General features: G+C 54.4%; 1 protein-coding gene across 6 annotated transcripts in view; it reads left to right on the top strand.

The window, feature by feature from the left end:
* The window catches only part of PDGFRB (platelet derived growth factor receptor beta), a 36,041-nt gene extending 19,776 nt beyond the window's left edge, over nt 1-16,265 (top strand). For all 6 annotated transcript variants that reach the window (XM_081035674.1, XM_081035675.1, XM_081035678.1 and 3 more), the window contains 17 exons: nt 165-357; nt 1,067-1,182; nt 2,403-2,526; nt 2,960-3,171; nt 4,053-4,147; nt 5,038-5,170; nt 5,701-5,805; nt 6,193-6,303; nt 7,272-7,431; nt 8,479-8,639; nt 9,194-9,312; nt 9,577-9,699; nt 10,492-10,603; nt 11,055-11,154; nt 11,692-11,797; nt 12,692-12,924; nt 14,189-16,265. In XM_081035674.1, coding sequence (XP_080891800.1) covers nt 165-357; nt 1,067-1,182; nt 2,403-2,526; nt 2,960-3,171; nt 4,053-4,147; nt 5,038-5,170; nt 5,701-5,805; nt 6,193-6,303; nt 7,272-7,431; nt 8,479-8,639; nt 9,194-9,312; nt 9,577-9,699; nt 10,492-10,603; nt 11,055-11,154; nt 11,692-11,797; nt 12,692-12,924; nt 14,189-14,372 — 2,387 coding nt within the window. In that variant the 3' untranslated portion in view covers nt 14,373-16,265. The remainder of the gene's footprint in view (nt 1-164; nt 358-1,066; nt 1,183-2,402; nt 2,527-2,959; nt 3,172-4,052; nt 4,148-5,037; nt 5,171-5,700; nt 5,806-6,192; nt 6,304-7,271; nt 7,432-8,478; nt 8,640-9,193; nt 9,313-9,576; nt 9,700-10,491; nt 10,604-11,054; nt 11,155-11,691; nt 11,798-12,691; nt 12,925-14,188) is intronic.
* The last annotated feature ends 910 nt before the right edge of the window (nt 16,266-17,175 follow it).

Genomic DNA, 17,175 nt, shown 5'->3' with positions numbered 1-17,175 from the left:
CTTCACTGCCAGCTTCAGTTGTTCCGAAAGCTTGAAGCTCTGCCCCCGAAGGCGGGGCTTCTTTGGCATTCACGTGATGCCTCGCCCCCAGAAGCCCCGCCCCTGGGAGGCCCTGTCCCCTCGGTGGACGGGTATGGCCCCGCCCTGACGCCTGCCCCTTTCAGAGAGCGGCTACGTACGTGTGCTGGAGGAGCTGGACGCCGTACAATTCGCAGAGCTGCACCGGAGCCGGACCCTGCACGTGGTGTTCGAGGCCTACCCGCCGCCCACCGTCCTGTGGTTCAAGGACAACCGCACCCTCGGCGATTCCAGCGCCGGCGAGATCGCCCTGTCCACCCGCAATGTCTCCGAGACTCGGTGAGCAGCTGCCTGTCACTCCATTCTTGAAGTTATTATCTGCAACCGCCCGGCAGCCCACAGCCTTCAGCTACTGGACCCACCTAGGCCCACCTTTCCTGAGAGCCTACTATGTGCCAGGCACCCTGCCAGGTGCTATGCCAGGCCCTGGCGATGCTGCCGAGAACAGCACACACAGTTCCATGCCTCCTAGAGTTTCCTGTCCAGTAGGGAAAACACACTGCGCAGACGATCCCCCAGATACTTAGTTGCCCTCGTGATTGGTGGAGCCAGCAGGAGGCAGCAGAGAACAAGGTGGGATGATTGGGGAAGAGGGTGCCAGGCCAGCCACTGCCACCTCTACATGGGTGGTAGCCCTGAGGCTGGAGAACAGCAGACTGACCTGAGGTGCCTTATGGCGGAATAAAGCCGTGTCAGGCCTTCTTGAAGGAGAAGAGATGTGGAGGAGGAGGGAAATGGTGCTATCCCTTCAACCCGCCCCCATCCCTCTGAACCCTCCCTCTTGGCTCAGTGGAGCTGCCTGTGGGTGGGGATTCAGGAGACTAATCCCATGGATGTGAATCCTGGCTCTGCTACTGACACCTGTGTGATTTTGGCAAGCCCCTTCCCTTCCCGGGGCCTTGTCCCGGCTGTACAAGGAGGGTGGGGAGGGCCGGAAGAGTTCTTCCAGCTCTGACAGCTGGGTCTCCTGGCCCGGCCTGCTCCCCAGGTACGTGTCAGAACTGACACTGGTGCGGGTGAAGGTGGCTGAGGCTGGTCACTACACAATGCGGGCCTTCCACGAGGACGCTGAGGCCCAGCTCTCCTTCCAGCTGCAAATCAACGGTGAGGAGTCCTCCCCCCTGCTTTCTTTCCCCTGTCCTCCTACCCCCATCTCCTCTCCCTTCCTGCACTGTCCACCCACCTACAGGACGGACAGGAGAGGGAGCCCTCTGCTGTGTGCATACCGCCATTGGGCTAGACTGGTGTTTCCAAAACCTCAGGCATTCATGGGCCAATGCCATGAGTTTCCCTTCTCACATACCACTTATACTAATTAAATAGATATTTACTTAGCAACTACAATATGCCAGGCTGTTTAAGGCTCTTGAGGCTCTGCGTTTGTGCAGCTTGCATCCTAATGGGGGAAGACAAACACTCAACAGTAGGGATTAAACACCCCAATACATTATGTAGAAGGTTAGAAAGGAACAAGTACTGTGGAAGAAAAAAAAAAAAACTGGGTAGGGAGGATTGAGAGTTCCGGGGGCAGTGAGGGTTACATGTTTAAATAGCAGTGATTGGGGGTTGGCCTCACTGAGATGACAGTTGTGTAAAGACTTGAAGAAGGTGAGGGTATTAGCCAAGTGGCTATTTGGGGAAAGGGCATACCGGGCAGTGCAAAGACAAGAGCAACGGCGAAAGGCCTGAGTGTCTGGAGCAGAGAGATGGGAGATGAGGTCAGAACTGAGACTAGGCAGTCAGGGGGTGGGGGGCGGGCAGATTCTGAGGGTCCTCATGGACACTTGTATGGACGTGGGCTTTTACTGTGACTGACAGGAAGGGCCATCGCAGGGTTTTGAGCAGAGGACTGACGTAACAGTAACTTAATGTTTTGTCAATTGACTTTCTAAAAATAAATGTATTTTGAAAGAGAATTTAACCTCTCAATTGTAGATGGAAAAATCAGTGTCACATGTCATATATATAAAGCAATCACCAAAATACACTCTGAGACAACGAAACAATGCTATTCGATTCTAGCTCCATGCTCTTGCCTTCCCAGGGCTCTGGTCCGGAGGCCTGCTCTCTCTTTGTTGAAAGGGCAGATTAGCAAGTCTCAGGGAGGTGTGAAAGACAGACTGGCACCCTACTGAGGCTTTCCCTTTGAAGTACCCAGAAGGGGAATCCGCCAGTTTTCACACTGTGATTCCTGGTATTTAAAGTTCACCTGAAGTCTGCAGCTCCCCTCCCCTCAGGGGAGACTTGCTAGGTCCTCCCTGAGGGCCTTTCTCCCCGTCTATTCTGACCTCCCCACGTCCTGGCCCCATGCCTTCTCCATGCAGTGCCTGTCCGTGTGCTGGAGCTCAGTGAGAGCCACCCTGCCAATGGGGAGCAGACAGTCCGCTGTCGCGGTCGGGGCATGCCCCAGCCGCACCTCACATGGTCTACCTGCAGTGACCTCAAAAGGTGAGCAAAACCCTGGCCTCGCTCTCCCAGGATACTCCCAGTTGGCTGGAAAGACCCATTAAAGGTCATCTAGTCCAGACTCGTCCTCTAGGCACATTGTTTCAGGCTAGAGCCACATCTTTGAAAATGTGGTTCTTGGAGATAATCTGCATAGCTTAAATCACCTCTTTTTCTTACCTTGACTCTGAGTCAAACGAGGGGAGTGGATTTTGCGAACCAGGTTTCTCAATTCTTGTGTCGGAGCGCCCCTTGTTGGTCAGTCGAGGGACCACAGGAGGAGCCCGCTCAGTGCCAGGAGGAGGTGGGAAGCAGCAGATAAGACTCTGCTGGCCCTCTTCCACCACAACCCTGCGGCGCTGCCTGCTTTGGCCTCAGTTTCCTCTGCCTGCAGAAGGCAGGGATTGGAAGCTGACCTGGCTGGCTATTCCTGCAGGTGTCCTCGCGAACTGCCGCCCAAGCAGTTGGGGAACAATTCCCAGGAGGAGAACGGGCTGGAGACTAACGTGACGTACTGGGCGGAGGAGCAGGAGTTCGAGGTGGTGAGCACGCTGCGCCTGCGCCACGTGGATCAGCCCCTGTCCGTGCGCTGCACTCTGCGCAACCTGCTGGGTTATGACGTGCAGGAGGTCACCTTGGTGCCACAGTGTGAGTCTTCTAGTCTCAAGCGGCCCCTGATGCCCCCCCACCCCCACCTCGAGCCTGCCATACCTGTGACTGCCTGTGCACAGCAGGCCAGAGCCAGCGTGGCATGTGCACTGGAGAGCATTGTGAAACCCACCAGAGTATGTCCCTATGCACTTCCACAACACAGTGTTGGCACACGTGTCCATCCCCCAGTATATGTCTATAAACCATGGCTGGCTATGAATAAATAGCATTATCTCTTTATGCCTAGTGTACGTACTCTATGTGTACGCCCTAAGCCATGCACATGAGCATGCCTGATCCTTGATCATGTGTACCAACCCTCCAAATGTAGATGTGTTAACCATGTAACAAAGAATGCACCATCCCCAGATACATGCGTAAAGCTAGTGTATGTCTGCAAGCATGTATGCAAGCATTTATGAGGCCTGTCTACGTGTGCAAATCCACGAGTGTATGACTGTATGCATGTACACGTGGGTGCATAATCCCCATACAAGTGTGCAAACAATGCATGTACAATTCCTGTGCATGTGTGCCAAGTAGCATAGTTGCATGTATGTAAGCATGGAGAGGAGAGGTGAGCCACAGCCTAGCTGCTGGGAGCTTGCATACAATCTGGAGCTATGGCAGACAGACCGGACTGACCCCTGCAAGGGCTGTAGGGATATGGAGGCCGATAGTGATCTGAGCTGCGGGTAGTTACTGAGGGGCCTGGGGTATTTATGGGAGAGGCTAGGGTCTGTGGTGGGGTGAGGGCTGCACTTCTTTCTCCTGGCAGGATGGGCAGAGAAGGATTTGTGGTGCCAGAGGTGGGGTGAGGGAAGGGCAGCTGCCAAGCGCCCTGTGGACTTATGGCCATCTCTTATCTCTGCCTCCAGCCCTGCCCTTCAAGGTGGTGATAATCTCGGCCATCCTGGCCTTGGTGGTCCTCACAATCATCTCCCTCATCATCCTCATCATGCTCTGGCAGAAGGTAAGCCCACCTGCACCTAATGGGTATAGACTAGCACACCATTGTTTTGCGTGGACCCCCCCCCTCCCCCCGCCACTGTCCTTGAATCCTGGATCTGGCCATGTCTGGGCCCAGCATGTAGCTCAGGTGTAAAATGACAGAGTGACACAGGCTGTTTGAGCTTCCTGCATCCCCAGAAGCCTGGACCAACAAGGACCTGGTCTAGGCCATCGGGGTTCCCCGAGTCTGCTGTCCCCCGTCCAGATCCCGTGCAGACATCATTCCTCCCCATCCCAGCCACAGGGCATGGGACCTATGGATTCTTCCAACTTTCAGCCACAGAGACTCCAGGATTCTACTGAGCTGCATTCTAATCCTGTTACTCTATCATTTCCATGTTCTTTTCTGAGATTTCATCATTCTGTGCTTCCAACATTTTAAGATTCCTGCCTTAGGATTGCAGTACCCTACAGTCTATCTTTCTAAGATTCCAATCCTGTGATTCCTCCATCCTATGGTTTCAACATCCTAAAGTTACATCTTTTGGAGATTTCTGCTGTGACTGACCCAGCATGGGGAGGAGCTGTACACATCAGGCAGAGTGCCCCTGCCTTGTGTCACTTTCCGGGGCTGCTTGCTCCTCTACTTCCATCTGAGGAACAGCTGAGGCTCTGGAAGAAGCTGGTGAGGAGGTTCTGATGAGCTGGACCCTCGGTTGTCACCTGCTCCTCAGCCACACCCTATCTGGGGCCCCTTGGCATCTGTTGCCACTGAGCTCATGAAGGCCTTGGCTTTATCGATAACTTGCTGTGTGACTTAAGCTATGCCCCTGCCCCTCTCTGGGCCTCTGAATCTCCTGCCTCAAGGTCTAGACCCCCTCTAACAACCCATCCCTGGTCTCGGTCCTGCAGAAGCCCCGCTATGAGATCCGATGGAAGGTGATTGAATCTGTGAGCTCCGATGGCCATGAGTACATCTATGTGGACCCTATGCAGCTGCCCTATGACTCTACCTGGGAGCTGCCGCGGGACCAGCTTGTGCTTGGTCAGTTCAAGGAAGCCTCATGTGACAGTGTGGGGACTTGAGGCGATGGGAAGACTGTCTGAGGTCTGGCCTCAGACTTGCCCTGACTAGCTTTGAAACCTAGGGCCGATATCTTGCCTTCACTGGCCCTCAGTCTACCCCTCTGTACAATGGGGACAAGATGATTCCTAGGGACTGTCCAGCATTGAGGTCCTATGATCCTATGACTGTGTGAGATGGGACCCCTTTGTGTCGAGAGAGGAACTATTAGTTAAGGTCAGGCTTAGTCTAGCTGGGAGGCTGAGGGGTGCAGAGGAGCTGTGCTCTCCTCTGGGGACGGAGGAAGGCTTCCAGGGATTAAGATGGGCCAGAAAGCAGGTTGGACTTAGATGAGACACCAGGAAAACCCGTGGAGCTCTGTGATTTTAGGAGCCTCCTTGGGGGGAGACCCCTCAAGTCCAGGGTGCTTGAAGGGTGTCTAGGTTGACCTCAGAGAGGGTGGGATGCAGTTTCCTGGTGGGCCAGGTGGTGAGGGATCATCTCTACCCCAGGACGTACCCTTGGTTCCGGGGCCTTTGGGCAGGTGGTGGAGGCGACGGCTCACGGCCTGAGCCATTCTCAGGCCACAATGAAAGTGGCCGTCAAGATGCTGAAATGTGAGTCATGGGAGTAGCCCCCTCCCACCTCTCCCCTGCCCCCTGCCCACACATTCGGGCACCCCTAGAGCGGCCAGGCCTGATTCACATTTCCCGAGCACAAGAAGTATAGTCACACTGCAGCCAGTGCCACTCCTGATTCTGCTTTGGGAGTGAGGCATTCTCACCCTGCCCCCATCTCTGGCAGCCTCCTCTCACCCTCTCCTCCTTCTCCCTACCGGCTTCCTCCCATCCTCTTTCCCCTCCCCCTGCATGTGGGTTCTCACCACCCTTCGCCACCTGGGTCTTACAGCACAGACTGGGGCAGAAGAGCCAGAATAGGGTCCAGTGGGGCCTCCATGGGGCCTCAGTGATGGGATCAAGCCTGAGGCCCCCTCTCTCCCTTAGCCACAGCCCGAAGCAGTGAGAAGCAAGCTCTTATGTCAGAGCTGAAGATCATGAGTCACCTTGGGCCCCACCTGAACGTGGTCAACCTGCTGGGGGCCTGCACCAAAGGAGGTACCAACCTATTTGCCCAGAGGATTCTGGGAAATGCCAGTGGCCAGGGCCTGGCCCCTCCCCACCCCCTCCTTAGTCCAGCGACAGCAAGACGCTCCAGTTGGAGTATCTGTGCTCATCCTGTCCAGCACACTTCAGAGCCAGATAGCTATGGGATTTTAGAAACTCATAGAATCATAGCGCCGCCAAAGCCAAAGGACTCCTCAGGTCACATTTTAATGACTGTAATAAATGATAGCTTATGCAACACCAAGATCAGTTATATCCCCACCATTGGAAACCACCAGCCTGCTAACTGGGGTCTGTCTTCACTGAGATCATAGAATAAAGTCTCTCTGGCCAAGTGTGTTTATTTGAAGCTCCAATTGCAAGTTAGGTCAAAAATGTCATTGCCAATTTCAGCTGCTTATTGTGAGGTTTGGGATTTTCCACAGTATTGTGCAACCAAAACAAAATACAGAAGTACATTGCATACATAGGTTAATTTATGTCTGCAATGATCACCCATTTCACAATTTTTGTTTTCATTAATATGTTCAAGCTCCCACTGATTGACCTTAAGTAAATGTACTGTATTTGAATTTAAACAGTAACCTGAAAATAAATAGTTAGTTGCCTCTATTTACTTTACATACTGGGCTCCAAAGCAAGCTTTAGTTTGAAAACCTATCGATAACAGCTAACACTGTGTACTTGCTATGTACCAGGCACTGAGCTGAGCTGACAAAGGCATTATCCCATGAACACTCATAACAGCTATTTGAGGTGGGTAGTATTAGTAGCCCCATTTAACAGATGGGGAAAGTAAGGCTCATGGTCACAGAGGCAGGAAAAGAACCCAGGTTTGCCTGATGCCAAAGCCTCCTCACTGTCATACCAAGCTGCTTCTCCCACGTCATTAGCCTCATGGCCCTGCCGGGAAGCCTGAAGCCTCCCCAGGGACTGTCTCTGAGTGTGTCCCCCCACAGGGCCCATCTACATCATCACTGAGTACTGCCGCTACGGTGACCTGGTGGACTACCTACACCGCAACAAGCACACCTTCCTGCAGCACTGCTCCAACAAAGGCCGCCGGCCCAGTGCGGAGCTCTACAGCAACGCCCTGCCCGTCGGGCTCCCCCTGCCCAGGTACCAGCATGGAGCAGGGGTCTGAATCTCTGGGGAACCCTGAGGAACACCTGCTCAGTCTGTCTTCATGAGGACAGGAAGCTGACACCAAGGCGGGTAGTTGCTTTTGGAACCAGGGCTGTTTCATAAGTTAGTCCCCAGACCCTGGGTTCGGCCACCCCACAGAAGTGCATGACAATAATAGTGATAATAATGGCGGGATCGGCTGCCACCTACTGACTATCTGCAGTGTGCCAGGCCCTGTGCTAAGCACTCTGCAGACGTGACCCCTTGACTCTTCACCAGGTCCCTCTGTCCTGATATCGTCCTCGCCTTCCACAGTGAGCGCTGGGGGCTCTCCAGGCCTGACTCCATGCTCTATTCCTCACTGCAGCTACTACCCCCTGTGCACACCAGTCTCTCTAGTACCCTGAGGTCAATGCAACTCCTTTCTCCTTCTTTTCCAAAAATAACATCTTAGTTCTTTTGCTGATTACAAAAGCAATGTGTATTTATTTCAGAGACAAGAGTAACTTCAAAAAAGCATTAAGAGACAGTAAAACTTATCCCTATCCTCCCCAACATTTTGATCGCTTTCCTTCCATTTTTTTTTCTCCCCTTAGAGACATGCGTATATCGTCCCACAGCTCTCTGGGGAGCTGAGGCTGCAGGCAGAGGCATTAGGGCAATTCATTGCCCCTCTGGGTTGTGGCCGGGCACTCGTGGGGCCTCATGGCTGGATGGTACTGCAGAGGTCACAGAAAGGTGCCTTGGTACACACCTTTCTTGTAACCCTTGTCCTGGGGTGATGTAACTGCCCATGGGCCTGAGTTCTCTGAGGGCACGCCCTGGGTCTTATGTCATCTTGGCAGCCGAGGGCCCCTCTCAGGGCCCAACAGGTTGGTCATTGACATGGCAGTGACAGACTGGAGGAGGGTGAGTGAGTGAGAGAGAAGAAATACGTGACTGACAGGCCTTGCAAGCCCCAGGGGTGAGCAGAGGAGTGGGATGGGGAAGAAAAGGGGAAGCCTGTGGCCTCTCCTTTTGTGACACTCCTCTCATCCTCAGCCACATGTCCCTGCCTGGGGAGAGTGACGGTGGCTACATGGACATGAGCAAGGACGAGTCAGTAGACTATGTGCCCATGTTGGACATGAAAGGAGACCTCAAATATGCAGACATCGAGTCCTCCAACTACATGGCTCCTTACGATAACTACGTCCCCTCTGGTGGGTACCTACAGTGTCCTCACACCTGTATGGCCCTCACACCTGTGCAGTGATGCGTTCTTTTCAAAGCCTTTCACACACCTTGGGAAGAAGGTGGCCTTGTGCCCATTTCATAGATGCAGAAACTGAGGGCAGCCACCTGCCCAAAGCTGCTGTGTGGTGGAGCACCAATACGAACCCTGTTTCTGGGTTCAGAGGTGTGCACACAGCCCACAGGGAGGGGAAGCAGTAGGGTGCGGGAGTGGGGTTCCTGGACTCGTAGGCCTTGGGGAAGAGTGGTCTGGTTAGAGCAGCCCCAGGCTGATGCAGTGTCCCTGGAAAGCCCACAGGCCAGGCTGAGCAAAGGGCTAACGCTGAAAGGTTTTCTGGCCAGTGAAAGCTCTGGTAAAGTAGGAGAGGTTTACGTTAGATATTCAGAAATTATTTTTCTCTTGGAAGAAACTTAGAGGATCAGTAGCCCCGTCTCAGACATTCAGCCTCCACGAGCCAAAGAGCAGAGGTTCTGTGGGCCTTGGGGAAACACAGATGGTGGGTGACCTTCTGCTCTCCCCTAGCTCCCGAGAGGATCTGTCGGGCGACTTTGATCAACGAGTCCCCAGTGCTTAGCTACACGGATCTTGTGGGCTTCAGCTACCAGGTGGCCAACGGCATGGAGTTCCTGGCCTCCAAGAATGTACGTGTAGTCACAGTAGGCAGATCAAGGTCATGGGGAGGTGGGTCACCCAGCCAGTAAGGGTCCTCCACGTACACAGCCGCACGCAGCAGCTGCGTCCTGTCTGGTGGGGGAGGACAGCAAAGGCCCTCCCACCACATGACCGCTCTCACCTGTGTGGCCCTCCAGTGATGAATTTTGCCCAAAGCACTTGACATGGAGGGCCTTGCCCCACAATTGCCCCCAAGGCCTCAGCTGCCATTGCCCCCTCCCCTCCCGGCCCAGTGTGTCCACCGAGACCTGGCAGCCAGGAATGTACTCATCTGTGAGGGAAAGCTGGTCAAGATATGTGACTTCGGCCTGGCTCGTGACATCATGCGGGACTCGAACTATATCTCCAAGGGCAGTGTGAGTACCTTCCCCGCCCCCGTATGCTGCTGACCCTCCTGGTCAGCATGGCTTCGGCTTGTAGGAGATCAGGACGGGGCTCCTTGGGGTCTGACCTGCAGTGACAGGCTCTGCGTGCCTAGCTGCATGTGCAGGGACAGGAAGGGAGCCAGCAGCTGTGCACGGGGTGGGAAGGGGCAGACGTGCTGAGGGTGGGGGTGGGCTGGGAACTCAGATTTGATGGTCGTGGTAGGGGCCAAGGAACCCGCTATAATAGGACCTAGGGAGCAGGCCAAATGTGTTGTCCCAGTGGCAGGGGGCAGAGGAAAAAGCCTAGGTGACAAGCTAAGACAGATGAATGGGTGACAGGCAGTATTTGGTCCAAATATGACCATCCTGCCTCCCACTCATGTCCCCCTTCTCTACATGGGGACAATGAACCCCAGAGCTGGCGGGCTGCTAGGCCACACAGAGATGAGGGCTGGTTGGCACACTGGCATGTCCCTGGCTCCCATTCCTTCTGCCAACTCAACCAGCGACCTCTCCTGGGCTCAGGAAGGGAAGGCTGTTTTGTGAAGAACCTCAGACCTTGGGGCCACCATGTCCTCAGCTTGTGGGAGAAGAAACTTGGCCTCCTGGTCCTCTGGCCAGCACTGTGATGGGCGTGGGAACCATGCGCCAGCAGAGATGGGCCCTTGGGCACTAGGGGGTGAGAAGGAGTTGGGGCTGGGAACCGCGAGGCCTCTTCCCCCACCCAGGTGCAGAGCGGGGCTCAGCCTCTCCTTGCACTCAGGACATCCTGCCCTCTCGCAGACCTTCCTGCCTCTGAAGTGGATGGCCCCCGAGAGCATCTTTAACAGCCTCTACACCACCCTGAGTGATGTTTGGTCCTTCGGGATCCTACTCTGGGAGATCTTCACCCTGGGTAAAGCTTCCTGCTTCCCACAGCCCTCAGCGGCATGGCATGGCCTCCACCCTGACCATGCATATTTCCAGCCCGGTGGGGTCATGAACACACTCTGGGGTTGGGGCTCTGGTTCAAGTCACAGCTCTGCTGCTTTTCCACTGCTGTGTGACCTTGGCAAGTCTCTTGCCCTCTCTGGGTCTCTACCTCTCCATCTGAGTATCAAGGGGTATGGACAGTGACATCAAAAAGCCTGCCTGGCTCTGGTAAGCTCTGGAAATTTGATTCTGGGGAGGGTAACAATCTGTTCAGAGCCCTGAAAGAGCCCACATTTTCCAATTCCAAGGCCACTGCCTCCTCACCCATGTCAGGGCTGGTGTGTCTCTCCCTGTTTCCATAGAAGAGGGTTCCTACCACTTTTTCAACACCCCTAAGCCTGCGTATCTCTTCTCTTGTTTTTGCTCCCGGACAGGTGGCACCCCTTACCCAGAGCTGCCCATGAACGAGCAGTTCTACAATGCCATCAAGCGGGGTTACCGCATGGCCCAGCCTGCCCACGCCTCCGACGAGATGTGAGTGGCACAATAGATGTCCAACTTTACCAGCCTAAGCCAAAAATGGATTTATTAGTGCAGAGAGCTAGAAAACTCTAGGTATAGCTGGATCTAAGTATATGGAGGGTGTCATCAGCCATCTCTCCTTCCACCCCCGGGCTCTGCTTTCCTTTATGCCAGCCTCATATTCAGGCTGGCACTACTCAATGGCTACTTCCTAACTGCTTTCACTATAGTGCCAGCAAAAGGCCTGGAGCTGACTGTCATGGTTTCAGCTGGGGTCACATGCCCATCCAGAACCAGGCACTGAGCTGAGGGAATTAAAATTCCTACCTGCCAGACCTGGGTCATGTGCTTACCAAACCAAACTGTGGTCAGACCCAGGGAACCACTGAACTGGGGGCAAAGGGAGGGCTTCCCAAGGGAATATCCAGACGAGATCATGGGAAAACGACACCTGTCTGCCTTCCCTCCCCAAGTCCTTTCATTGCTCACTTTGTTCTGGAGTGGCAGCCCCCCACCCCTTGTACCTGACCCCTCTGTACCTCTCTCCAGCTATGAGATCATGCAGAAGTGTTGGGAAGAGAAGTTTGAGATTCGGCCCCCCTTCTCCCAGCTGGTGCTGCTTCTCGAGAGACTGCTGGGCGAGGGTTACAAAAAGGTATGTTGGTGGGAAATGGAGAGTTCTGGTCCAGAAGTCAGACACTGGGTACAAGGCTCTGTGTGACATGCTAGTATTTGGGGGACCACCCGTTACCCTCTCTGGATCTCAGTTTCCCTGCTGGTGCTAGTAAAGAAGGGAGAGGCTGGAGCTATGAGTGTAGTCTATTTTAGTAGCACAGAGTTTTGAAATAAAATCCCACGTGGAAGATGATTGCTTTAATGGGGGGAAGGGAGCCTACAGTCCCTTTCATCCTGCACCTCTCCTCATATTTTTGCACCCGCACCAAATCTTGGGTCTCTTTAGAAGTTTGAACTTCCCCAGGTGAGATGACCACTAAGGACCTGATCACTTGGGCCCCAGTCAGGCTCAGGCAAGGCAGGTGAAGCCAGCAGGGCCTGAAAGCCCTCCCTGCCCACAGTGGGAACTAGAGGCAGGGGGAGGTCCGTCTCCTTTGGCACAGACACAGCCCTTTCCCTAGGCCAATTCCTAACCCCACTCCCACCCCAGGTCTGGTTATGGCTCAGGGACCAGTAGTGAGTTGGACTAGAGTTGTCACCATTCAGTAGTTAGGGAAACTGAGGTCCCACTGAAGAAGGTTGAGGCAGGATGAGAGCCTGTACCTTTCTAGTCCGAAGGGGGCAAGTGTTAAGGTCTTGGGTGCTAGTCCACTGACTGCCCCTTCCCTGGGTGGCCGTAAGCTCACCATGTCTTGTGAGATGCCAGGTGGGAGGGCAGCTCAGCTGTGTGGCTTTGGGCCATTGTCCTTCCTCTCTGAGCACCCGTTGCCACGATACGAGGGTCGGGCTCAGAAGCTAACTGTTGGACGATCCCTAACAGCTTTTCTGATCTGACCTTCCCTGTTTCTCGGGTTCTCCCTGCCCTTTGGAGCAGAAGTACCAGCAAGTGGATGAGGAGTTTCTGAGGAGTGACCACCCAGCCGTCCTTCGGTCCCAAGCCCGCTTGCCTGGCTTCCACGGCCTCCGATCCCCCCTGGACACCAGCTTGGTTCTCTACACAGCGGTGCAGCCCAACGAGGGTGACAACGACTATATCATCCCCCTGCCCGATCCCAAACCTGAGGTCGCTGATGAGGGCCCACTGGAGGGTTCCCCCAGCCTTGCCAGGTAGCCCCTGTGGTCCAGGACATGCAATAGTTAATAGAGTGTGTGTGCAGCTCCATGGCATCAGGCTTTCCTTAGAAGTTACCTAGGGCGAGCACTTCTTCCTGCCACTGAATAGGAGAACGGAACTCATTTGACCTTTGATGCCCTCAGGTGGAAAGGGCAGGCTGATGAGAGAGAGAATGTGCTGAGACTTAATCTGCAATGTAGCTATTTCCTTCAAAGGAGCCCCCACAGGCCATCTGCTCTCTCCCCTCTCTAGGTCCTCTCCTAGCACCAAGAAGAGGAAGAAAACCTAATTAGCACCCCCAGCACCCCACGGGTTGCTCTGGGTCATTGCCAGCCCCAGGCCTGTGGTCTGTCCTTCAGCACCATGCCCGCAGGGCCCCAGGGAGCCGGCCAGCGTATAGGAAGCAGAGGTGCCTACAAGAGTTCAGGCCAGAACTCAGACTGGGAAGGAGATTGGTACTTTTCTTTGCCTTGGGAGGTGGTGAAGTTACAGTGTGGGGAGGGCTTTGGTGGAAGGCCTAGCTGTTGCCTAGACTTGATGTTCGGGCAGAGTACCCTCCCTTAACTGGAAAGAAGGACGCCCCATAAGGCCACACCCATCCCCAAAACAAGACCCACCCTGTGGTGAAGTGGCTGGAGTCTCATCTAGGTTCCAACGCCGGCTCTGCTGTGAGGCACACCTTCTCTCTCGCTGTGTGCTGGGAGCACACACAGGACTTTAAAGCCCCCCCCAAAAAATCCCTCCCCACCCTTTTACGCAGCTAACATTCCAAGGCTCCATGTAGAGTGTGCAGAGGAATTAAGCTCAGGGTTCAAATAGCTTAGGGTGTGAAAGCTGGCCGTGTTTTGTGCCCTCAGACAAGTTGCTTCCCTTGTCTGAACCACAGTTTCCTCATCTGTAAAATAACAACGATAAGTACAGTTTGGCGGTTGTTGTGAGGATTAAATGAGATAGTGCATACCTTCAGGAGTGCAGGAGAGGGAGACACTGATGGGTGAGGAATAAGTGCTGGAGCCACTGGCTCCGCTGTGGCGTCCCCGCTCCTATACCTACCCACTGAGTAATGCAGAACCACATAACCTCTCTGAGCTGCAGGTTCTCACTGTGCCTGCCTGGCATAGTCTTTATGAAGATTCAATGAGCTGAGGTGTGTAAGGTGCATGGCACAAGGTTAGACACATGGAAAGCTCTTGATTAAGGCTGTGATTTTACCATGGTTCCCTCCTAGCCTCTCATGCACTTACCTTCTCCCTCTAGCTCCACCCTGAATGAAGTCAACACCTCCTCCACCATCTCCTGTGACAGCCCCCTGGACCCCCAAGAAGAACCAGAGCCAGAATCCCAGCCTGAGCCCCAGGTGGAGCTGGAGCCGGAGCCGGAGTGGCCTCAGGATTCAAGTTGTCCCGGGCCTCGGGCTGAGGTGGAGGACAGCTTCCTGTAGGGGGCTGGCCCCCACCCTGCCCCGCCTGAACCGAAGCTCCCCCTTGATTTCTCAGCACCCTGCACCTCCTGGCCTGTCCTGGCCTGGCCTCCCATCAGCCAGGCTGCTCCCGTCAGCTGTCCCCTTCTGGAAAGCTTTGGCTCCTGGCATGTTGCATTCCAAACCCTGGGGCTAGCCCAGAAGGCAGGAGAACTGCAGGAGCGATGACCAACCCTCTGCCTCTGGGAAGGCCATGTGACTCTGAGCTGGGGTTCTCCCAAAGGACTCAGTTTCTCCATATGTAAGATGGGAAAGTTGGGCTTGGTGCCTCATAGTCTGGGATTCTCTCCCTGGCTGACAGGTGAGGAGGTTGGAATCCCTGGGGAGATTCTCAAGGTTCATGAGGTGGTAAGTGAACTTTTTTCTGTTCAACCAGCTACCCCTCAAGGAGCTGCAGCTTTCTTCTCCCACTTTTATCTGCCCAAAGGGAAGGGGAGGGACCCTGGCATCCCTGGCTCCTGGCTGAGCTGGAGCCTGGCCTTGGACAGTGTTGCCTCATCCAGAAGCCACCTCCCCTTGTTGCCAGTCTTCACTTTCCCAGGCCCGAGCTGGTCTGGGGCCGTCCATGCTTAATTAATGCTGGGGCTAAGCCAAGTCCAGGACATTCTGGCCTGTAGTCCCTGCCCCAGGCACTAGGGGCACACTTCCCCATAAAAAGTGCCCATGTCTGTGTCTTCCTGGTCCCACGTGTCCTGGGGTCTTTTTCCTCATCACTGCCAGTCTTACTCCACCCACCAGAGCCTCCAGGGCCAGACGGACCCAAGTCTATGATGAGTGTGTTGACATGACTGCACAAAGTACCCACACGTGTGGACCAGTGTGTGGACCTTATGTGCATTGGACTCTCTGAGAGAGCTTGCAGGAACTCCTCGCCTTCTCTGGGCCTGTTTTCCCTGTTGAAATATGAGCAGGTTGGACTCATTGACTTCTGGTGCCTGCCAGCATTAACATTCCAGAATATACCAGGGGTTCCACATTTGCCCAGATGAAATAAAGCCAAATCCCCCAAACCTCCATCGTGAGGGTCAGCTGGATGGAGGTTCCAGATCACATATCGCACTCTAGGCATTCAGGAACTGTGGCCCTTCCCTATGCCCCTGGTAAGTCCCAAAAGGCCAGCTGCCCAGGCCTTGACTTGGAGTGATAGCCAGTGTCCTGAAAAGCCCCAAGCAGCTGCCCCAGGGACGTAAGATCACAGGACCCCTTTCAGCATCCACAATGACCTCTGGAGCTATCCTGGGCCAAAGAGGCAGGGAGAGCAAATCAGACCACCTCATGCAGCCCCCCACCCAGCACCTGCTGTCCAGGTCTGGGCCGAAGTCTAATGGACAGGGGGGGCCCCTAGGGGGCCCTGGAAAGCACAAGAAGCCTTGGATGGGGAAGGGCTACCCCTGAGAAAGGGGTACAAGAGGTGGGTCCTCTAAGGATTGCCTTCTCACCTGCCAGCTGCCCCATTCCTGAGGCAATGCCCCTGGGGTAGGGCTTTGTCACTGCCATGGCCCACTCACCTCACTGCCAGCCACACCCCAGCCCAGTGGGCACTGAAGTGCCAGGGGAGTGAGGGCTATGGCCAAGACCACTGGCAGGGGGTATGCTGGGAAGGGGAGGAGGGAAGGTCACCCCTTGGGCACCCCCTCCCTGCGCTGGGGCCCCCGGAGCCTGGCTGAGGAGAGGGAGTGGGTTCTCATTACGGTACCAAAGATGTAATCACCTAGGTTTACAATTATTTTTAGGACTCACATTAACTCACATTTATACAACAGAAATGCTATTTTGTATGCCATCAAAATTTCCTATCTGTGTACTTTTTTTAAGGGAAAGATTTTAATATTAAACCTGGTGCTTCTCACTCACAGACTTTGTGGTCTCTTGCGGGTTTGGGTCCCTGTGTCTGGGAGGTGGCAGGAGTGGAGTAGGGCTAATGGGGCTCCCCCCAGCCTTAGAGTTCCCACACAGCTCGCTTCAGCTCAGAGTCTGGTTTCCCTTGGTAAGATGGGGATGTTCACACACACACACACACACCCTCCACCCCTTGCTACCATGTTTCCCTGCAAATCAGACCTAGATGGACCATCAGTTCTAATGCGTCTCTTGGAGCAAAAATTATCACAAGACCCGGTTTTATTTTACTATAATATAAAACCAGGTCTTTAATATAGAATAGAATAGAATAGAATAGAATAGAATAGAATAGAATAGAATAGAATAGAATAGAACAGAACACCCGGTCTTACATTAATTTTTGCTCCAAAAGACGCATTAGAGCGGATTGTCCGGCTAGGTCTTAATTTTGGGGAAACACAGCAGTAGCTGGGTGACCTTGACACTGGGCTTTGGTTTTCCAAGTTGGAAAATGAGAAGGCTCTTCTGGCTTTGCAGGCCTTGCCCTGGGTTGGGCAGGTCTATTCACAGTCTCATGTGAAGGAGCCTGAGCCCCTCCTGCTGCCCCCACCCCACCCTACCATGTGCTTTGGCTTTGGCTATTAAGCTGGACTCTCCCTGCCCTCTCTCTTCCATTCTGCCTGTGGGCCAGATTGAGGCAGGTTTGTCTCGTGACAGACATCCACTAACACCCAGATGCCAGGAACTGGTGAGTAGTGGCGCGGTCCCAGGTAGGAGCCGGGCAGACTGAGCACCCACAGGGACAGAGGGCTGGAAGAAGTGAGGAGAAAGGGTGAAGGAGAGAGAGGAAGAGGAATGGAGGAAGGTGTGGGGGGAGTGCAGCCAGGGCTAGGCCAGGGGAAGGAAAGGAGCCTGGCGGTGG

The sequence above is a fragment of the Rhinolophus hipposideros genome (assembly GCF_964194185.1).
Source record: "Rhinolophus hipposideros genome assembly, chromosome: 23".
In the NCBI taxonomy this organism is placed as follows: domain Eukaryota; kingdom Metazoa; phylum Chordata; class Mammalia; order Chiroptera; family Rhinolophidae; genus Rhinolophus; species Rhinolophus hipposideros.
The sequence above is the reverse complement of the archived record's forward strand: the minus strand, read 5'-3'. Positions and strand labels throughout refer to the sequence as shown.